Here is a 17,618-nt window from a genome sequence, read left to right as displayed (position 1 = left end):
GGACCTGGGAGGCCAAGCCTGACGAAAGCGGCGGCTGAGCACACGATCATCACACGCGCAAGAGATCTTTCACGCGTCTAGCAATATGGGGTGTTTCTAATAAAACCCCATGTCACTCCAAGCACGTGTGTCAATTTTTATCTCTCTATCTACATTATTCCGTAGTTTATTAAGTTTTCAAATTTATACTGACTTTTTGATCACCCGATACTAAGGATTGATTGTATCACGCAGAAGTAACGGCCTGCATATTTCTGGACTGTAAATCCAAAGAGTATGTGTGCAATTGTCCTGGACAGAATGTCCCCACTTCACATTCTTCGGAACTACAAATCTCAGTAAGAGAATAAAGTCCCGAATGTCGTTGTGCACAGGGCGCCAAATGGATGCATACAATGCATTGCTCACAGTAATGGGCAGACTCCTCGAAAACATTTGGCATGTTTGGGTGAGTAACAATTCCATACAACGCTGACCTTCGTTAACAATGTTTATGTTTATGGTAGGGAGTGAATTTTCTATGGAGTAAAGAAGCTCGATGTATGTTACGCGTTGGAAACGGACAGTTCGTGCCCCGAAACTAATTTTTAAAATACCTACGGTTCTGCCCCGTAGCGTTGTAGAATTTCTACACTATACGGTACCTTTGGACTTGGCGGCCTCGTAGTCCGGCTTGCAGACGAGCTTGCGGTCCTCCATGAGGTAGAACTCGTCCCCCGTGTTGAGCTGCCGGCTGCACATGACGCAGGAGAAGCACTGCAGGTGGTAGACGTGCTCCTGTGCGCGCCGCACCACCTGCGTGGGGGGGATTCCCTGCTCGCAGCCCGCGCACTTGGTCCCGTAGCGCCTGGAACATGCGGCCGCGCCTCTAAGCTAAACGTCGCTGCCGCCGTAACAAACTGACACAGGCAATTGCAGTACACTGGATCTGTAAAAAATTGAGGGGAGGGATTTCCTAGTCGCAGTCCGCGCCGTTGGTAGGTCTACTGTATGGCCTGGAATACTCGGCCGCCCCAGTAATCTAATTGTCGCTGCCACCTTAACAAGCTGACGCAGGCAGCTGCAATACACTGAAGCCGTAAGCAATTGCGGGAAGGATTCCCAGCTCACAGCCGGCGCACTTGGTCCTGGAGCGCCTGAAATATTGTACACGGCTGCACCTCTAACGTGAACGTCACTGTGTAAGTAGGCTGTTTAGGTTTTTTTTATTGGTAACGCCGCCGCCACGTAGCGCTCTGTATGAAAATCACTGGCTGTGCCGTGTGCAGTCTGTGGCTGGTTGGCATTGTTGTTGTCTGCCATTGTAGTGTCGGGCAGCGGCAGCTGGATGCTAACAGCGCGTAGCGTTGCGCAGTTGGAGGTGAGCCGCCAGCAGTGGTGGACGTGGAGAGAGAGATGGCGGAGTTTTGAAATTTGTAAGAATTGGTGTCATGAACTGATATATATATATATATATATATATATATATATATATATATATATATATATATATATATATATATATATATATACTATAAAGTTAGCTGGCAGTAGCGGCGCTCGCTGTATTGCAGTAGTTCGAGTAACGAAGATTTTTGGTGAGGTAAGTGGTTTGTGAAAGGTATAGGTTAATGTTAGTCAGGGCCATTCGTCGTAGGGATTTTTGAAAGATTGCGTTGCGCTAAAAATATTGTGTGTCAGTTTAAGCACATTCGTGTATAATTGTTCAAAGAGGACGTTTCACATAGACCAGTCGTGTACAATTTTTCGAAGGGGACGTTTCAACTGCAGTCTTAAAAGCTGACACAGGCAGCTGGAATACACTGACACTGTACAGGGAGGGATTCCCTCCTTGTTGCAAGCTGACAGAGGAAACTGCATTACTGTACCAGTGATACTGTAAACAACTGTGGAGGAGGGGGGGAGGGGAACGATTTCTTGACCGCGTCCCGAGCACTTGGTCCTGAATTGCCCATGTGGCTGCTCCACTAAGCTAAAAGTCAGTGCCACCGAAATATGCTGACACAGGAAATTCCAATACACTGCAACTGTAGGCAACTGAGAGCGGGATGGTGGGTAGGGGAGAGGGATTTTGCCTGCTCACAGCCTGCACATTTCGTCCTGTACGACATAGACCTCGTGGCTGCACTTCTAAGCTGTCTTTGCTGATGTAACAAGCTGAAATTTGTATTTGAAATACAGTGAAACCGTAAAAATGGGGAGGGGGGGTGAGATATCCTGTCCATAGCTCGCGCTCTTTGGCTGTAGCGTCTGGAATATGTGGACGCACTTCTAAGATTAATGTCGCTTCTGTGGTAACAAATTTCAAACTGACACAGGAAACTGTAGTACGCTGAATATAAAAAAATGCCCGCAGACCGTGCCGTTGGTCCTGTAGTGCCAAAACAGATGGTTGCACCACTAAGCTAAACGTCCCTGCTGCTGTAATAAACTGACACAGGCAACTGCGAGATACTGAAACTCTGGGCACAGAGCTGCCACATACCATTGTCTGTTATGGAAAAAATAATTTTTAGTAGAGTTGTGGAAACATATATGGAATTACAACAGGCGAGTTTTAACGTGTGATGATTAAGCCATTTACACTACTGGCCATTAATACTGCTACACCACGAAGATGACGTGCTTCATACGCGAAATTTAACCACAGGATGAAGATGCTGTGATATGCAAATGATTAGCTTTTCAGAGCATTCACACAAGGTTGGCGCCGGTGGCGACACCTACAACGTGCAGACACGAGGAAAGTTTCCAAACGATTTATCATACACAAACAGCAGTTGACCGGCGTTGCCTGTTGAAACGTTGTTGTGATGCCTTGAGTAAGGAGGAGAAATGCGTATCATCACGTTTCCGACTTTCATAAAGGTCGGATTGTAGCCTATCGCGACTGCGGTTTATCGTATCGCGACATTCCTATTCGCGTTGGTCGAGATCCAATGACTGTAGGCAGAATATGGACTCGGTGGGCTCAGGAGGGTAATACGGAACGCCGTGCTGGATCCCAACGGCCTCGTATCACTAGCAGTCGAGGTGTCAGGAATCTTATCCGCATGGCTGTAACGGATCGTGCAGTCACGTCTCGATCCCTGAGGCAACAGATGGGGACGTTTGCAAGACAACAACCATCTGCACGAACAGTTAGACGACGTTAGCAGCAAGCATGCACTATCAGCTCGGAGACCAAGGTTGCGGTTACTCTTGACGCTGCATCACAGAGAGGAGCGCCTGCGAAGGTGAACTCAACGATGAACCTGAGCGCACGAATGGCAAAACGTCATTTTTTTTCGGAGGAATCCAGGTTCTGTTTACAGCATCACGACGGTCGCATCTGTGTTTGGCGACATCGCGGTGAACGCACATTGGAAGCGTGTATTCGTCATCGCCATATCTGCGTATCACCCAGCGTGATGGTATGGGCTGCCATTGGTTACACGTCTCGGTCACCTCTTGTTCGCATTGACGGCTCTTTGAACAGTAGACGTTATATTTCAGATGTGTTACGACCCGTGGCTCTACCCTTCATTCGATCCCTGCGAAACCCTACATTTCAGCAGGATAATGCACGATCGCTTGTCGCAGGTCCTGCACGGGCCTTTCTAGATACAGAAAATGTTCGGCTGCTGTCCTGGCCAGCACATTCTCCAGATCTCTCACCAACAAAAGATTTCTGGTCAATGGTGGCCGAGCAACTGACTCGTCACAATACGCCAGTCACTACTGTTGATGAACTGTGGTATCGTGTTGAAGCTGCATGGGCAGCTGTACCTGTACACGCCATCCAAGCCCAGGCGTATCAAGGCCGTTATTACGGCCAGAGGTGGTTGTTCTGGGTACTGATTTCTCAAGATCTATGTACCAAAAATGCGTTAAAATGTAATCACATGTCAGTTCTAGTATAATATATTTGTCCATCGAATGCCCGTTTATCATCTGTTTTTGTTCTTGGTGTAGCAAATTTATTGGCCAGTAGTGTATCTGCACTTATACTCCTAACATGCTGTCTGTTTATCAGCTGCTGCCCGTTATCCATTTGTAGAGGAAAATACTAAACTTAAATACGCCCCTGTCGACAGTGTAGGTAAGTGTGATGAGAGAGTGTGGAGTTCTGTTTGTCATGTGGATGACGACGAGAGGATGAAATGAGAAGATGAGACCCGATGTCGGCAGGTAGCTGCTGTTCCCCAGTAGCACAGAGGACTCTGCTGAGATTAATGCCCGTAATGGTCCAGTTACATACATTTCTTTCCTCCTCTGTAAAGTCTTACATCAGATGTAAACAAAAAATGTGTTAAATCCAAACTGTGATGGGAGAACGGCGGCAAGCGAAGAAAAATCTTAAATCTTCGTTGTGCAAAAAACCTGTTTCGTGTCCTCAACTAACAACTTCTGAGCCATCATCCACCTTCCAGTTCCGGAGGAAGCCGCACTCGAAAGGGTGATGAATATGAGATGGAAGCGGAGAACAACAGCACGCTGGCCACAAATCGTCGTTGCAGAGCCATATATATATAAAACAAGCTTTAGAATGTATTTGTCAGTCTTTCTTTTGTAGCCATTTGGGAATGCCGCATTGATGATAGCGCTTGGATAGGGCAATCAGTTACTTAGAGTAGTAATGACTGTCTATCTATCACTTGCGTCTTTGTCCCGCATTTTGCGGGGGTTGGCGTGGTTAAATCGGATTTGGCATGTTAAGCTGAAAGGGTGGCCGGATGCACTTCCTGCCGCCACCCCGTACCCTCTGGGACGGAATCAGAGTCTAGTGTAAATCATGGAAAAGTGCGGACGTGTTACAAATGTCTGTGACTCGTGTAACTGAGGCGGGACGTGGGGACCAGCCCAGTATTCACCTAAAGGGATGTGGAAAACCGCCTAAAAACCACATCCAGGCTGGCCGGCACATCGGCCCTCGTCGTTAACCCGGCGGGTAGATTCGATCCGAGGCCAGCGCACCTACCCGAGTCCAGGAAGTAGAGCTTCAGCGCTCTCGGCTAACCTGGCGTGTCTTCGAGTAGCAATGCCTGCAATTACCTTTAAAGAATGTATCATTTTATTTGTTCTCAGTAGTTCATTTCCCTTATAAACCAAATGAGATCATTTTGTTTCCTACTGAGACGAATGAGCAGTTCTAATTAATAATCGCTGAGAGCAATTATGAAATTTATTTTTAGTATAGTTTAACAGTTAATATTCTTTGAAGTTCAGATACATCCTGAAACGCCCAACTTTATTCACGTAATCAGGTACATGTTCTAGGGCCTCTGTCATCATATGTATGCTTGTTAATTAATATTTCCACAGTCAAATTATTTAAAAGCTTTAGTAATCAAGTTCTACCTCAGGTTATAAACCTTACAGTAACTTTTACTAGAAAAGGGAACCGCTGCATCCATCATCAGTATAATCTTACGTACCCTCGGTCTGTCAGACCCTATAGTAACGCTTGCATTTTAATCGAGAACAATGTCAGTGATAATTTCCTCCGCCCCTAGGATTCGGAGCGTCTACCTCCGAGTCTAGCGCCGTGGCACAAGCTTGTGCTAGAGGCCTCGACTACAGAGGCCGTTGGCCTGTTGCGACTGTTACGCCGCTCACTCGCCCAGATGCGCATCAGTCAGGTAGGCTCAGACATCTCAGCAGCCGTGTCCTAATGCGGTGCACGCGCCGTGAATCAGCTGAACACGCGAGACGCAGCCGCTGCCTCTGCCGGCTGTCAGCTGTTGCTGTGGCGATGACAACAGAGGCGCCCCCCTGCCGGCGCGCCAGCTGCACACAAACAACACCTGACGCTCGCGGCAGGCGCTTTGTGCACGCGCGCCCGCTCGCCCTCTCGCGCTGTCTCTGCTCGCTGCGCAGTCCACCCCAGTCCTAACGGGGGGAGCCAACGAGAGGCTGGCGCCACTGCCTTCTGCGTCCGTCAGAACTACGAGATGCACCGGCACCCATACCTGCATTGATTACCGATTACTACGTTCCCCGTCTGAAAACAGTTTTTAGTTTATACAGTGTGTACGAATTAATATTACACCAAAACAAATATATTTGTGTTGTTTGATTGATTTTTTTTGGAGGGGGGAGGGGGGGGGCAGGCGAGTGGGACCAAACAGCGAGGTCATCGGTTCTATCGGACCAGGAAAGGATGGGGAAGTAAGTCGGCCGTGCCCTCTCAAGGGAACCATCCCGGAACTTACCTGCAGCGATGTAACCTAAGGACATCACACACATCCATGCCCGAGGCACGAATCGAACCTGCAACTGTAGTGGTCGCACGGTTCCAGACTGAAGCGCCTAGAACCGATCTGGACGGCCAGAAGGCAGACGCGGGTTTGAACCGTCTTCCTCCCGACTGCAAGTCCAGTGTGCTAACCACTGCGCCTCGTCGCTCGGTATATACACTAAAGAGCCGAAGAAACTGGTTCACCTATCTAATATTGTGTAGGGCACACGCGAGCACGCAGAAGTGCCGCAACACGGCGTGGCATGGACTCGACTAATGTCTGGAATAGTGCTGGAGGGAACTGACACCATGAATCCTGCAGGGCTGTCCATTATCCGCAAGAGTGCGAGGGGGTGCATATCTCTCCTAAACAGCACGTTGCAAGGCATCCCAGATATGCTCAACATGTCCATGTGTGGGGAGTTTGGTGTCCAGCGGAAGTGTATAAACTCAGAAAGCGTTCCTGGAGCCACTCTGTAGCAATTCTGGACGTGTGGGGTGTCGCGCTGTCCTGCTCGAATTGCCCTAGACCCTCAGAATCCGCAATGGATATGAATTGATGTAGTTGATGAAAAAGGATGCTTACGTAAATGTCACCTGTTAGAGTTGTACCTAGACGTATCAGGGTCCCAAATCACTCCAACTACACACGCCCCACCGTTACACAGCCTCCACCAGCAAGACCAGTCGCCTGCTGAAATGCAGGGCCCATGGATTTATGTGGTTGTCTCCATACCCGTACAGGTCCATCCGCTCGATACAATTTAAAACGGGACTCGTCCGAGCTGGCAACATGTTTCCAGTAATCAACAGTCCAGTGTCACTGTTGACGGGCCCAGCCGACGCGTAAAACTTTGTGTCGTGCAGTCATCAAGGGTACACGAGTGGGCCATCGGCTCCCAAAGCCCATATCAATGAGTTTTGTTGAACGGTTAGCACGCTGACACTTGTCGATGACCCAGCATTGAAATCTGCACCAATCTGCTGAAGCATTGTACTTGTGTCACGTTGAACGATTGTCTTCAGTCGTCGTTGGTCCCGTTCTTGCAGGACCTTTTTTCCGTCCCATCGATCTCTCAGATTTGATGTTTTACCGGACTCCTCATATTCACGGCGCGCTCATGAAATAATCTCACGGGGTAATCCCCACTTCATCGCTACCTCGGAGATAATGCGTTCCATCGCTCGTGCACCGACTATAACAACATGTCCAGACTCACTTAAATCTTGATGACCTCCCATTGCAGCAACAGTAACCGATCTAACAATTGCGACCAGACTCTGTTATCTTATACAAGCGTTCCCACCCGCAGCCCCATAAACTGCCTACTAACGTATGTCTCTATTTGAATACGCATGCCTATACTAGTTTATTTGGCGATTCAGTGTTTTTGTGCCTTCCAGACTTCTCCATAACTGCAATTATATCAAATTTGAACCGTCTACCTCTACTATGGAAGAATTCCTGAATCGAGTGACGAAAACATATTTCGGTAAGGAACTTACGGTCTCTCAGTCGGCTTATAATGTGACGAACATTTTTTTAGTAGCGCTGACGTAACCTCTTGTGACTGGGAATGTGTACTGGCATTCAAATATACATAATTAGAATGTTTGGGCGCATGTGAATCCACGAGGTATTCTACCTCGTGCTCAACAACAGGGACTCGTTGTTAATGTGTATTTTGGCATTCTCGGTGATAGTTTGATTGCACCATACATTCTCCCATTCTGCCTCAACGGACGGAGATAAGGAATCTTCGTGGAATGCGTGTTTCCAGAATTGCTGGAGGATGTGTACTTCGGAACGTTAGACAAAGGATGCACTACCAACACGATTGATTGCCAGGCCAATTTATCAGTATTGGGAGAAACCACCTGAGAGCCACCTTCGGGAGTCGATGGATCGGCCGAGATGGTCCTGTGCCCTGGCCACTCAGATCACCTGACATGACCTCTTGTAGCACATGGAACGGTTGGTGTATGAAATCGTTGTGGAAACAGAAGAAGACCTCGTCGATGGAATTACCGTCACTTGTGGTACAATTACGCACATGTCAGGAATCTTTGAATGGGCACAACAGTCAATGGTCAGACGATGTACTGCGTGCATACAGTCCAATGGTCCCACATTCAAGCAGCTCCTGTTATTGCAATTGCTGTAATTAGCATGATAAACAACATTCTACGTGAATCGCCCCTAGCATCAGAAATTTCCATGAGGGACAATATGTGCTATAACTATGTATATTTTTTTTAATGTCTCTACCTCCTGTGCTAATTAGAACGAATAGTTTTGGGACACCCTGTATACACAATGTTTTCCTGAAGCTATGAACTTTGAGGTGCTGTAGAGGATGTGTTGAGGAACAAACAGAGGACAGGAACCCTAAACTCTGATTGGAATGTATACCGCAGAGATAGGCTGGACAGTGAAGGGGGAGGCGTGTTTATAGCGATAAGAAGTGCAATAGTATCGAAGGAAATTGACGGAGATTCGAATTGTGAAATGATTTGGGTGAAGGTCACGGTTAAAGCAGGCTCAGACATGGTAATTGGATGTCTCTATAGGCCCCCGGGCTCAGCAGCTGTTGTGGCTCAGCACCTGAAGAATAATTTGGAAAATATTTCGAGTAGATTTCCCCATCATGTTATAGTTCTGGGTGGAGATTTTAATTTGCCGGATATAGACTGGGAGACTCAAACGTTCATAACGGGTGGCAGGGACAAAGAATCCAGTGAAATATTTTTAAGTGCTTTATCTGAAAACTACCTTGAGCAATTAAACAGAGAACCGACTCGTGGCGATAACATATTAGACCTTCTGGTGACAAACAGACCCGAACTATTTGAATCAGTTAATGCAGAACAGGGAATCAGCGATCATAAAGCGGTTATTGCATCGATGATTTCAGCCGTAAATAGGAATATTAAAAAAGGTAGGAAGATTTTTCTGTTTAGCAAAAGTGACAAAAAGCAGATTTCAGAGTACTTGATGGCTCAACACACAAGTTTTGTCTCAAGTACAGATAGTGTTGAGCATCAGTGGACGAAGTTCAAAACCATGGTACAATATGCGTTAGATGAGTATGTGCCAAGCAAGATCGTAAGAGATGGAAAAGAGCCACCGTGGTACAACAACCGAGTTAGAAAACTGCTGCGGAAGCAAAGGGAACTTCACAGCAAACATAAACATAGCCAAAGCCTTGCAGACAAACTAAAATTACGCGAAGCGAAATGTAGTGTGAGGAGGGCTATGCGAGAGGCTTTAAATGAATTCGAAAGTAAAGTTCTATGTACTGACTTGGCAGAAAATCCTAAGAAATTTTGGTCCTATGTCAAAGCGGTAGGTGGATCAAAACAAAATGTCCAGACACTCTGTGACCAAAATGGTACTGAAACAGAGGATGACAGACTAAAGGCCGAATTACTAAATGTCTTCTTCCAAAGCTGTTTCACAGAGGAAGACTGCACTGTGCTTCCTTCTCTAGATTGTCGCACAGTTGACAAAATGGTAGATATCGAAGTAGACGACAGAGGGATAGAGAAACAATTAAAATCGCTCAAAAGAGGAAAGGCCGCTGGTCCTGATGGGATACCAGTTCGATTTTACACAGAGTACGCGAAGGAACTTGCCCCCCTTCTTGCAGCGGTGTACCGTAGGTCTCTAGAAGAGCGAAGCGTTCCAAAGGATTGGAAAAGGGCACAGGTCATCCCCGTTCTCAAGAAGGGACGTCGAACAGATGTGCAGAACTATAGACCTATATCTCTAACGTCGATCAGTTGTAGAATTTTGGAACACGTGTTATGTTCGAGTATAATGTCTTTTCTGGAGACTAGAAATCTACTCTGTAGGAATCAGCATGGGTTTCGAAAAAGACGATCGTGTGAAACCCAGCTCGCGCTATTCGTCCACGAGACTCAGAGGGCCTTAGACACGGGTTCACAGGTGGATGCCGTGTTTCTTGACTTCCGCAAGGCGTTTGACACAGTTCCCCACAGTCGTTTAATGAACAAAGTAAGAGCATACGGACTATCAGATCAATTGTGTGATTGGATTGAGGAGTTCCTAGATAACAGAACGCAGCACGTCATTCTCAATGGAGAGAAGTCTTCCGAAGTAAGAGTGATTTCAGGTGTGCCGCTGGGGAGTGTCATAGGACCGTTGCTATTCACAATATACATAAATGACCTGGTGGATGACATCGGAAGTTCACTGAGGCTTTTTGCAGATGATGCTGTTGTGTATCGAAAGGTTGCAACAATGGAAAATTGTACTGAAATGCAGGAGGATCTGCAGCGAATTGACGCATGGTGCACGGAATGGCAATTGAATCTCAATGTAGCGAAGTGTAATGTGATGCGAATACATAGAAAGATAGGTCCCTTATCATTTAGCTACAAAATAGCAGGTCAGCAACTGGAAGCAGTTAATTCCATAAATTATCTGGGAGTACGCATTAGGAGTGATTTAAAATGGAATGATCATATGAAGTTGATCGTCGGTAAAGCAGATGCCAGACTGAGATTCATTGGAAGAATCCTAAGGAAATGCAATCCGACAACAAAGGAAGTAGGTTACAGTACGCTTGTTCGCCCAATGCTTGAATACTGCTCAGCAGTGTGGGATCCGCACCAGGTAGGGTTGATAGAAGAGATAGAGAAGATCCAACGGAGAGCAGCGCGCTTCGTTACAGGATCATTTAGTAATTGCGAAAGCGTTACGGAGATGATAGATAAACTCCAGTGGAAGACTCTGCAGGAGAGACGCTCAGTAGCTCGGTACGGGCTTTTGTTAAAGTTTCGAGAACATACCTTCACCGAAGAGTCAAGCAGTATATTGCTCCCTCCTACGTATATCTCGCGAAGAGACCATGAGGATAAAATCAGAGAGATTAGAGCCCACACAGAAGCATACCGACAATCCTTCTTTCCACGTACAATACGAGACTGGAATAGAAGGGAGAACCGATAGAGGTACTCAGGGTACCCTCCGCCACACACCGTCAGGTGGCTTGCGGAGTACGGATGTAGATGTAGATGTAGATGTAGAACCCATGTCCAGAAACGTCATCCAACGACGTTAAAGAGTGTCGAACTTAAAGGTGCCAGCGCCTGCCAATTTTCCCACCCTTTCGGCAGCAAAAGTGAATTGGTACGCTGACCTACCGTAGGCGGAACGTCTCGCAATGCTGTTGTTATACAGTGATCGCGACTGATTGCCAGTGGACAAGATGGAGCTAGGTGATATGTAGAAAGGCCTTGTCCCCTACGAATGCGATGCTCTGTATCCTCGGTGGACGACTGTTTCAGATACTGGTTTTCATCCGCATTTAATTTTTTTCCCGGAATCCTGTACAGTCTCCACTGCTTTTCGGTATTCTCTGATGTTTCATGGACGGCCAGCGTCGGTGGTTTGCCCGCTCTTTGACTGGAGAGCAACCTACCTACTTTAGAGAGTAGTACAGCAAACACGGCAAAAGTCGGCTAGATGCATCACTTGTATTTGATGGAGTTACGTTATTTAAATGACACATATAGGAGAAAGTATTGACGCCTTATGGTTTTGTGAGAATATATTAAAGTATTGCTCTGTGCATATTTATGGATATATTGTAAACTGTTTCTTTTGTAAAAGGAGAGCATGAAATGAAATGTCTTAAATTTATGTAACATGTTGAAACCTGTATATATTTATTACATTTCTACCGATAAGATTTGTAATAACTATACTTCGACACAGATTCTCTGAACTTCTTTTGGTGCTTACACGTTGTTGTTGTTGTGCTGTGGGCTGTAATGGCTAATAGCGTGAAGAATTGTCGTAATGGTACAGTCGTTCTTTATGGATAAATGACGGATGGAACTAAAAATATTCGTATGATGTTCATGGTGAGAATTTAATGAGTCGTCATAGGAGAATATTAATCTGATCAGAGCAATACAATCAGAGGAAATTTCCGAGGATATTTAGCACTGTGTAGAACAAAAGTCGCCTCGAACGCCACAAACTGAAAGATAATAGCTGTACTGTAATTACTGGACTGGATATCCACAAGCTGGGCATCGCTCGATGAACTGGACTCAACATTGCGTTATAATGTTATTGCGAAAACAGGTTGTTCGAGACGCTGATCGAGTACCTTTAGCTGTACAGTTCTTAGCGCTACTTCCCTTCATCGTTAGGCTACTCCGAAGGATTCATTTGCGTACGGTATTACCTTCTCCTGATGGTACCTTACCACAGGTCGTTCATACTCTCTTAACCTTCGACACTAATTCACTGGAAGCCCTCTTTATAAATGCCTTGTGGAAACGTGTTCTAAAAATTTATCCTCCTTGATAGGGTGGAGCTCTCACACTTAACACGCACTGATCGAAGCGTAATGTACTGGCTACTTTCTTAAGACAATCTTAGCACGCTGCAGTAACGCCAGCAACGTACACAATCACGAATGACCATGGTTAATTAAAAAGAGCAGCCATCAACAAGAAATTTGGAATCAACACACTAAACAAAACGGTGCATCAGCAGGTACCGGATATCATTTGCCATTGCCTTTCATCGCCTACAAATTGGCTGTCCCAACCTGTTATGATGGGGAGCACGAATCCATATGTGTTAAGTCCTGAAAGAAGCAAAACTTACGGTAAGTATCTGGAGAAATGTTATAGGACCCAATTAAATTTTGTGAGGCTTCCCCTGTTTTGAAGGATACTTCTTTTACAAAGTTTATGTTTACTGGAGCCCCGAAGATAGTCGAAGTAAATTCGCCACATTAATCAGTGCTGCAGAATAAGACGGTAGCAAGTAAACCTGGTTCCCACGGGGGCAAGATGTAGCCACCAGACCACGTGGCGCGGTGGTGAATCACGAGGAGAGTGGGGGAGGGGAATGAGAGCCTTCAGAAGAGATCTTACTCGGCAGTAAATACGTAGGAGAAGCGGTAGTGTTGTGCGGCTAAATGTTGATTTTACTTTACTAAATATTAATGATTTAAGTCCATAAATAGTATTAGAGATGTCTAGGGGTCAATACAATGATAACACGATGTGCTAAACTACCAAATTCGGTAAACAAATGAACATTGTTACCTTACTGAAGATATGCGAATGGCTACGAAGTTTTACGATGTAAGCAAGAGATTCCGGCTGCGTGCCAGTCTCGACCGTCAGCGATACTACGTACTTGGAGCCTCTTCATATTCGGCTTTCCTAAGCTCTCAGATTTTATTAACTTTTTGAGAGGAATCGTTTCATGATACTAAACTGTTTTTAATTTACGGCGCTTGTAAATAAACGCATCGTAACGGCATTCCAGGACTAATGTCACACAAATTAGCTACCCGCACCACCATTTGGCATCACATGTCGCGTGCTTGCATCTTCTGCAGAATCCAGTGCGCTACAAGGGATGCTCTAAGGGACAATGTTTACGAAAGTTTCACAGAGAACATTCATCAGGAAATCCTACAATCCCATTCACTGAAACAACCAACGGATGGCTCATCTACACTAGTGCAGACTCTAGTGGGAAGGCTTGACCAGTATACAGCACGACACCTATGCCACTTCTTACGGAATCCTGGCTGAACTGAGAATGTTGTATGGTGGATTGGGACTGTGAGGGCAGTTTGAAAGCTCAGGCTTGAGGAAGGAGATGTAGTCGTTATGACAATGGACTCGTATTATGGAGGAGTAGGTTTAAAATCCTCGTTCGGCCATCCATCTTAAGATTTTCTGTAGTTTCCCCCAAATCGATTAACGCGAATGTCGGGATGATTTCTCTGAAAAATACTCAACCAGTTTTCTTCTCCAGTGCAGGCCAATCTGAATTTTTGCTCCCTCTCTCTAATAACTTCGTACTAAATGAGATGTTAAGTCATAAGCTTCCTTCCTTCCTTTATAGAAGCTCTGGGCTTCTGATCTGATACGTGTTACTGATCCTCCAAATTACATGTACCAACATTGCTGTGTCACAAACGTCTTGTGTTTCATAGGATAGATACGTCCATTTAAATCATTAATTGTTCAAATATTAGTTTTTACAGTAATATATTATAGTCTGACGTTAAAATCAATTTAAAACCCGCCAGGTTAGCCGAGGGCGCTAATGCGCTGCTTCCTGGACTTGGGTAGGCGTGCCTGCCCTTATCGAATCAGCTCGGTAGATTAACCTGGGTGTGGTTTTTAGGCGGTTTTCCATGTTCCATTACGTGAATACTGGGCTGGTTCCCACGTCCCGCCACGTGCGCAATGGGCTGGTTGGCTAATTGCAATGCTAACTGACTCGGAAACGGCGCAACGTGTCGAATTTTATTCGTAATAATTATTTCTTAGCACAATACACCCTGCACAACTCTTGCAAGCTTTACAGACGTGTATGGGCAATATATGTGACACGTGTTACTAAAGGCGAAGCCGCAGATAAAGTGCTACTCGTAAACATCTGCATCGATTTCAGCCAAACCTGAAAAGGTATACATGTTACTTGCTATTTGGAAAGAAATACTGTGTGGACAGGAACCGCCAACGTCGTATTGGGGTGGGGTGATGGACAGAGAAGGGGGGAGGGGAGGTGGAGACAGATGAGGGAGGAGGAGTTGGACAGAGAGGGAGGAGAAGAGGAGATGGACAGAGAGAGGGGCAGGAGGAGATGATGGATGGAGGGGGGGGGGCAGTCAGATGATAGAGGAGGAGATGGAGCTATAGAAGACTGGAATAAATACATATCCGAGCAATACCGGGTGCTCAGCTAGTATTTAATATATCTGGAATTATGCTCAGTCATACAGCAAATACATGGAGCTACTCATATTAAAATTGGTTAAATACGAATATTAGCAGTGATTTTCTCAGTTTCATAACAAGCCAAAAACAGTTTGCGTAGCGATGTTAAACAAAACATTGAAATAAGTTTAGCGACTTGTCTGTGCCGTCGAGGATGTTGCTATTGCGATAACATTCTAGGTTGTAAAAGTCTAGTAAATTTTTGGATTGGGCAAACATGTGACTGAGCCGGGTGCTACGCTGTATGCCCATGAGGTCAAGTTGGAAGTAATGCCGCACATGAGTAGCCAAAATGGAGAACAGCCTGGCAGATAAATTTAAATCAGTCTTTTGACTACATAGTCTTCGAATCTCTTTGAGAAATCACAATGAAATATTTCAGATACTGAAACGTAGTCAGTCAAGCCTGGTCTAGCTATGACTGCTTCAAGTTTCGGGAAATGTTACATGTCTGAACTTGAAGATGATTTTTCCACAGGATTAATTTCCGTTTGATAGCATCAATTTTGTCCATCATACCCGTTACCAAATGAGTTTGACCTTGAATTAAGAGGCTCAAAGAATTTAAATAATTGATGCTGACGACCATAAAAGATTCTGTTACCACTGTATTTGTAGTGTAGTCGATAGGCGCTGGTGCCTGCTATCGACACCGAAAATATGATCCTTGATACCGGAGAATCGACTGCCAGTCGAATGAGACAGAGGTAGCTAGACACACCCACAAAAGTTCTCCGCGCCACCGTCGGCAGCCTGTCTTGAAATAGGCGTACACACGGACACGGCGTCAGTTCTAAGCCCGGCTACTTCCCAGTCAACGCCTAGTCCTCAGCAAGCAGCGAGAAGAGCACCGTGTCTGGCGATATCAGAGATAGAGAGGACCAGTTAAACTCTTCAAGTTAGTCTGCAAGCCCTTGCATATGTTTGTGAATTTTGCCTTTGAACAGTGCTGCGAGGAAGAGTTCCTACTGAACGAACGGTGCACTGAGTCGAGAAAGAGTTTCTACGCGACAGTGCTTTGAGTTGTATCACCAACGACAGTGTATTTCGTCACAAGTATTAGACTGGTTCTGTGAGTGTATATAAACGTACCCTGTACCTACACCCTGCTCCACAGTCATGGCAAAGTGTTCATTTTGGCTGTAAATCTATTTAATTTCTTACATTTTACGCGTGTAATAATCAGATCCCAGTCCATTTATGATAGTACGTCACAACACGACTCATACTTAATTTGGTTTTTTCCCTGATGGCAGTCTTCAGTTCAACCAACATACACTCTCGTTCGTCAAAAGACATGTGCTTCTTATCGTTTTTTGGCCCGTTTTGTAATGACTTTCCAGTGAGTATTTTTTTACTACTCATCCCAAAGAAAGCAGGTGTTGAAAGATGCGAAAATTACCGAACTATCAGTTTAATAAGTCACAGCTGCAAAATACTAACGCGATTCTTTACAGACGATTGGAGAAACTGGTAAAAGCCGACCCCGGGGAAGATCAGTTTGTATTCGGTAGAAATGTTGGAACACGTGGGGCAATACTAACCTTACCACTTATCTTAGAAGGAAGATTAAGGAAAGGCAAACCTACGTTTCTAGCATTTGTAAACTCAGAGAAAGCTATTGACAATGTTGACTGGAATACTCTCTTTCAAATTCTAAAGGTGGCAGGGGTAAAATACAGGCAGCGAAAGGCTATTTACAATTTGTACAGAAACGAGATGGCAGCTATAAGAGTCGAGGGGCATGAAAGGGGAGCAGTGGTTGGGAAGGGAGTGAAACAGGGTTCTAGCCTCACCCCGATGTTATTCAATTTGTATATTGAACAAGCAGTAAAGGAAACAAAAGAAACATTTGGAGTAGGTATTAAAATCCATGGAGAAGAAATAAAAACTTTGAGGTTCGCCGATGACATTGTAATTCTGTCAGAGACGGCAAAGGACTTGGAAGAGCAGTTGAACGGAATGTGCAGTGTCTTGAAAGGAGGATATAAGATGAACATCAAAAAAAGCAAAACGAGGATTATGGAATGTAGTCGAATTAAGTCGGGTGATGCTGAGGGAATTAGATTAGGAAATGAGACACTGAAAGTAGTAAAGGAGTTTTGCTATTTGGGGAGCAAAATAACTGATGATGGTCGAAGTAGAGAGGATATAAAATGTAGACTGGCAAACGAAAAATAATATTACCAAAATAAATATTCAAAAAATAAGGAAAGCGTTTCTAAAGAAGAGAAATTTGTTAACATCGAGTATAGATTTAAGTGCCAGGAAGTCATTTCTGAAAGTGTTTGTATGGAGTGTGGCCATGTATGGAAGTGAAACATGGACGATAAATAGTCTGGACAAGAAGAGAATAGAAGCTTTCGAAATGTTGTGCTACAGAAGAATGCTGAAGATTAGATGGGTTGATCACATAACTAATGAGGAGGTATTAAATCGAATTGGGGAGAAGAGGAGCTTGTGGCACAACTTGACTGGAAGAAGGGATCGGTTAGTAGGATATGTTCTGAGATATCGAGGGATCACCAATTTAGTATTAGAGGCCAGCGTGGAGGGTAAAAATCGTAGAGGGAGACCAAGAGATGAATACACTAAACAGATTCAGAAG

The 17,618-nt window shown here is 45.2% G+C and overlaps 1 protein-coding gene across 3 annotated transcripts in view; it reads right to left on the bottom strand.

The window, feature by feature from the left end:
• The window catches only part of LOC126273023 (LIM/homeobox protein Lhx3), a 695,247-nt gene that overhangs the window by 131,319 nt on the left and 546,310 nt on the right, over nucleotides 1–17,618 (bottom strand). For 2 of the 3 annotated variants that reach the window (XM_049976403.1, XM_049976401.1), the window contains exon 3: nucleotides 645–868. In XM_049976403.1, the coding sequence (XP_049832360.1) occupies nucleotides 645–868 (224 nt within the window). The remainder of the gene's footprint in view (nucleotides 1–644; nucleotides 869–17,618) is intronic. The other variant, XM_049976402.1, reaches the window with a different exon arrangement.

The sequence above is a fragment of the Schistocerca gregaria genome, chromosome 5 (genome assembly GCF_023897955.1).
Source record: "Schistocerca gregaria isolate iqSchGreg1 chromosome 5, iqSchGreg1.2, whole genome shotgun sequence".
Lineage (NCBI taxonomy): Eukaryota > Metazoa > Arthropoda > Insecta > Orthoptera > Acrididae > Schistocerca > Schistocerca gregaria.
This window is presented reverse-complemented; position numbering and strand designations above follow the sequence as displayed.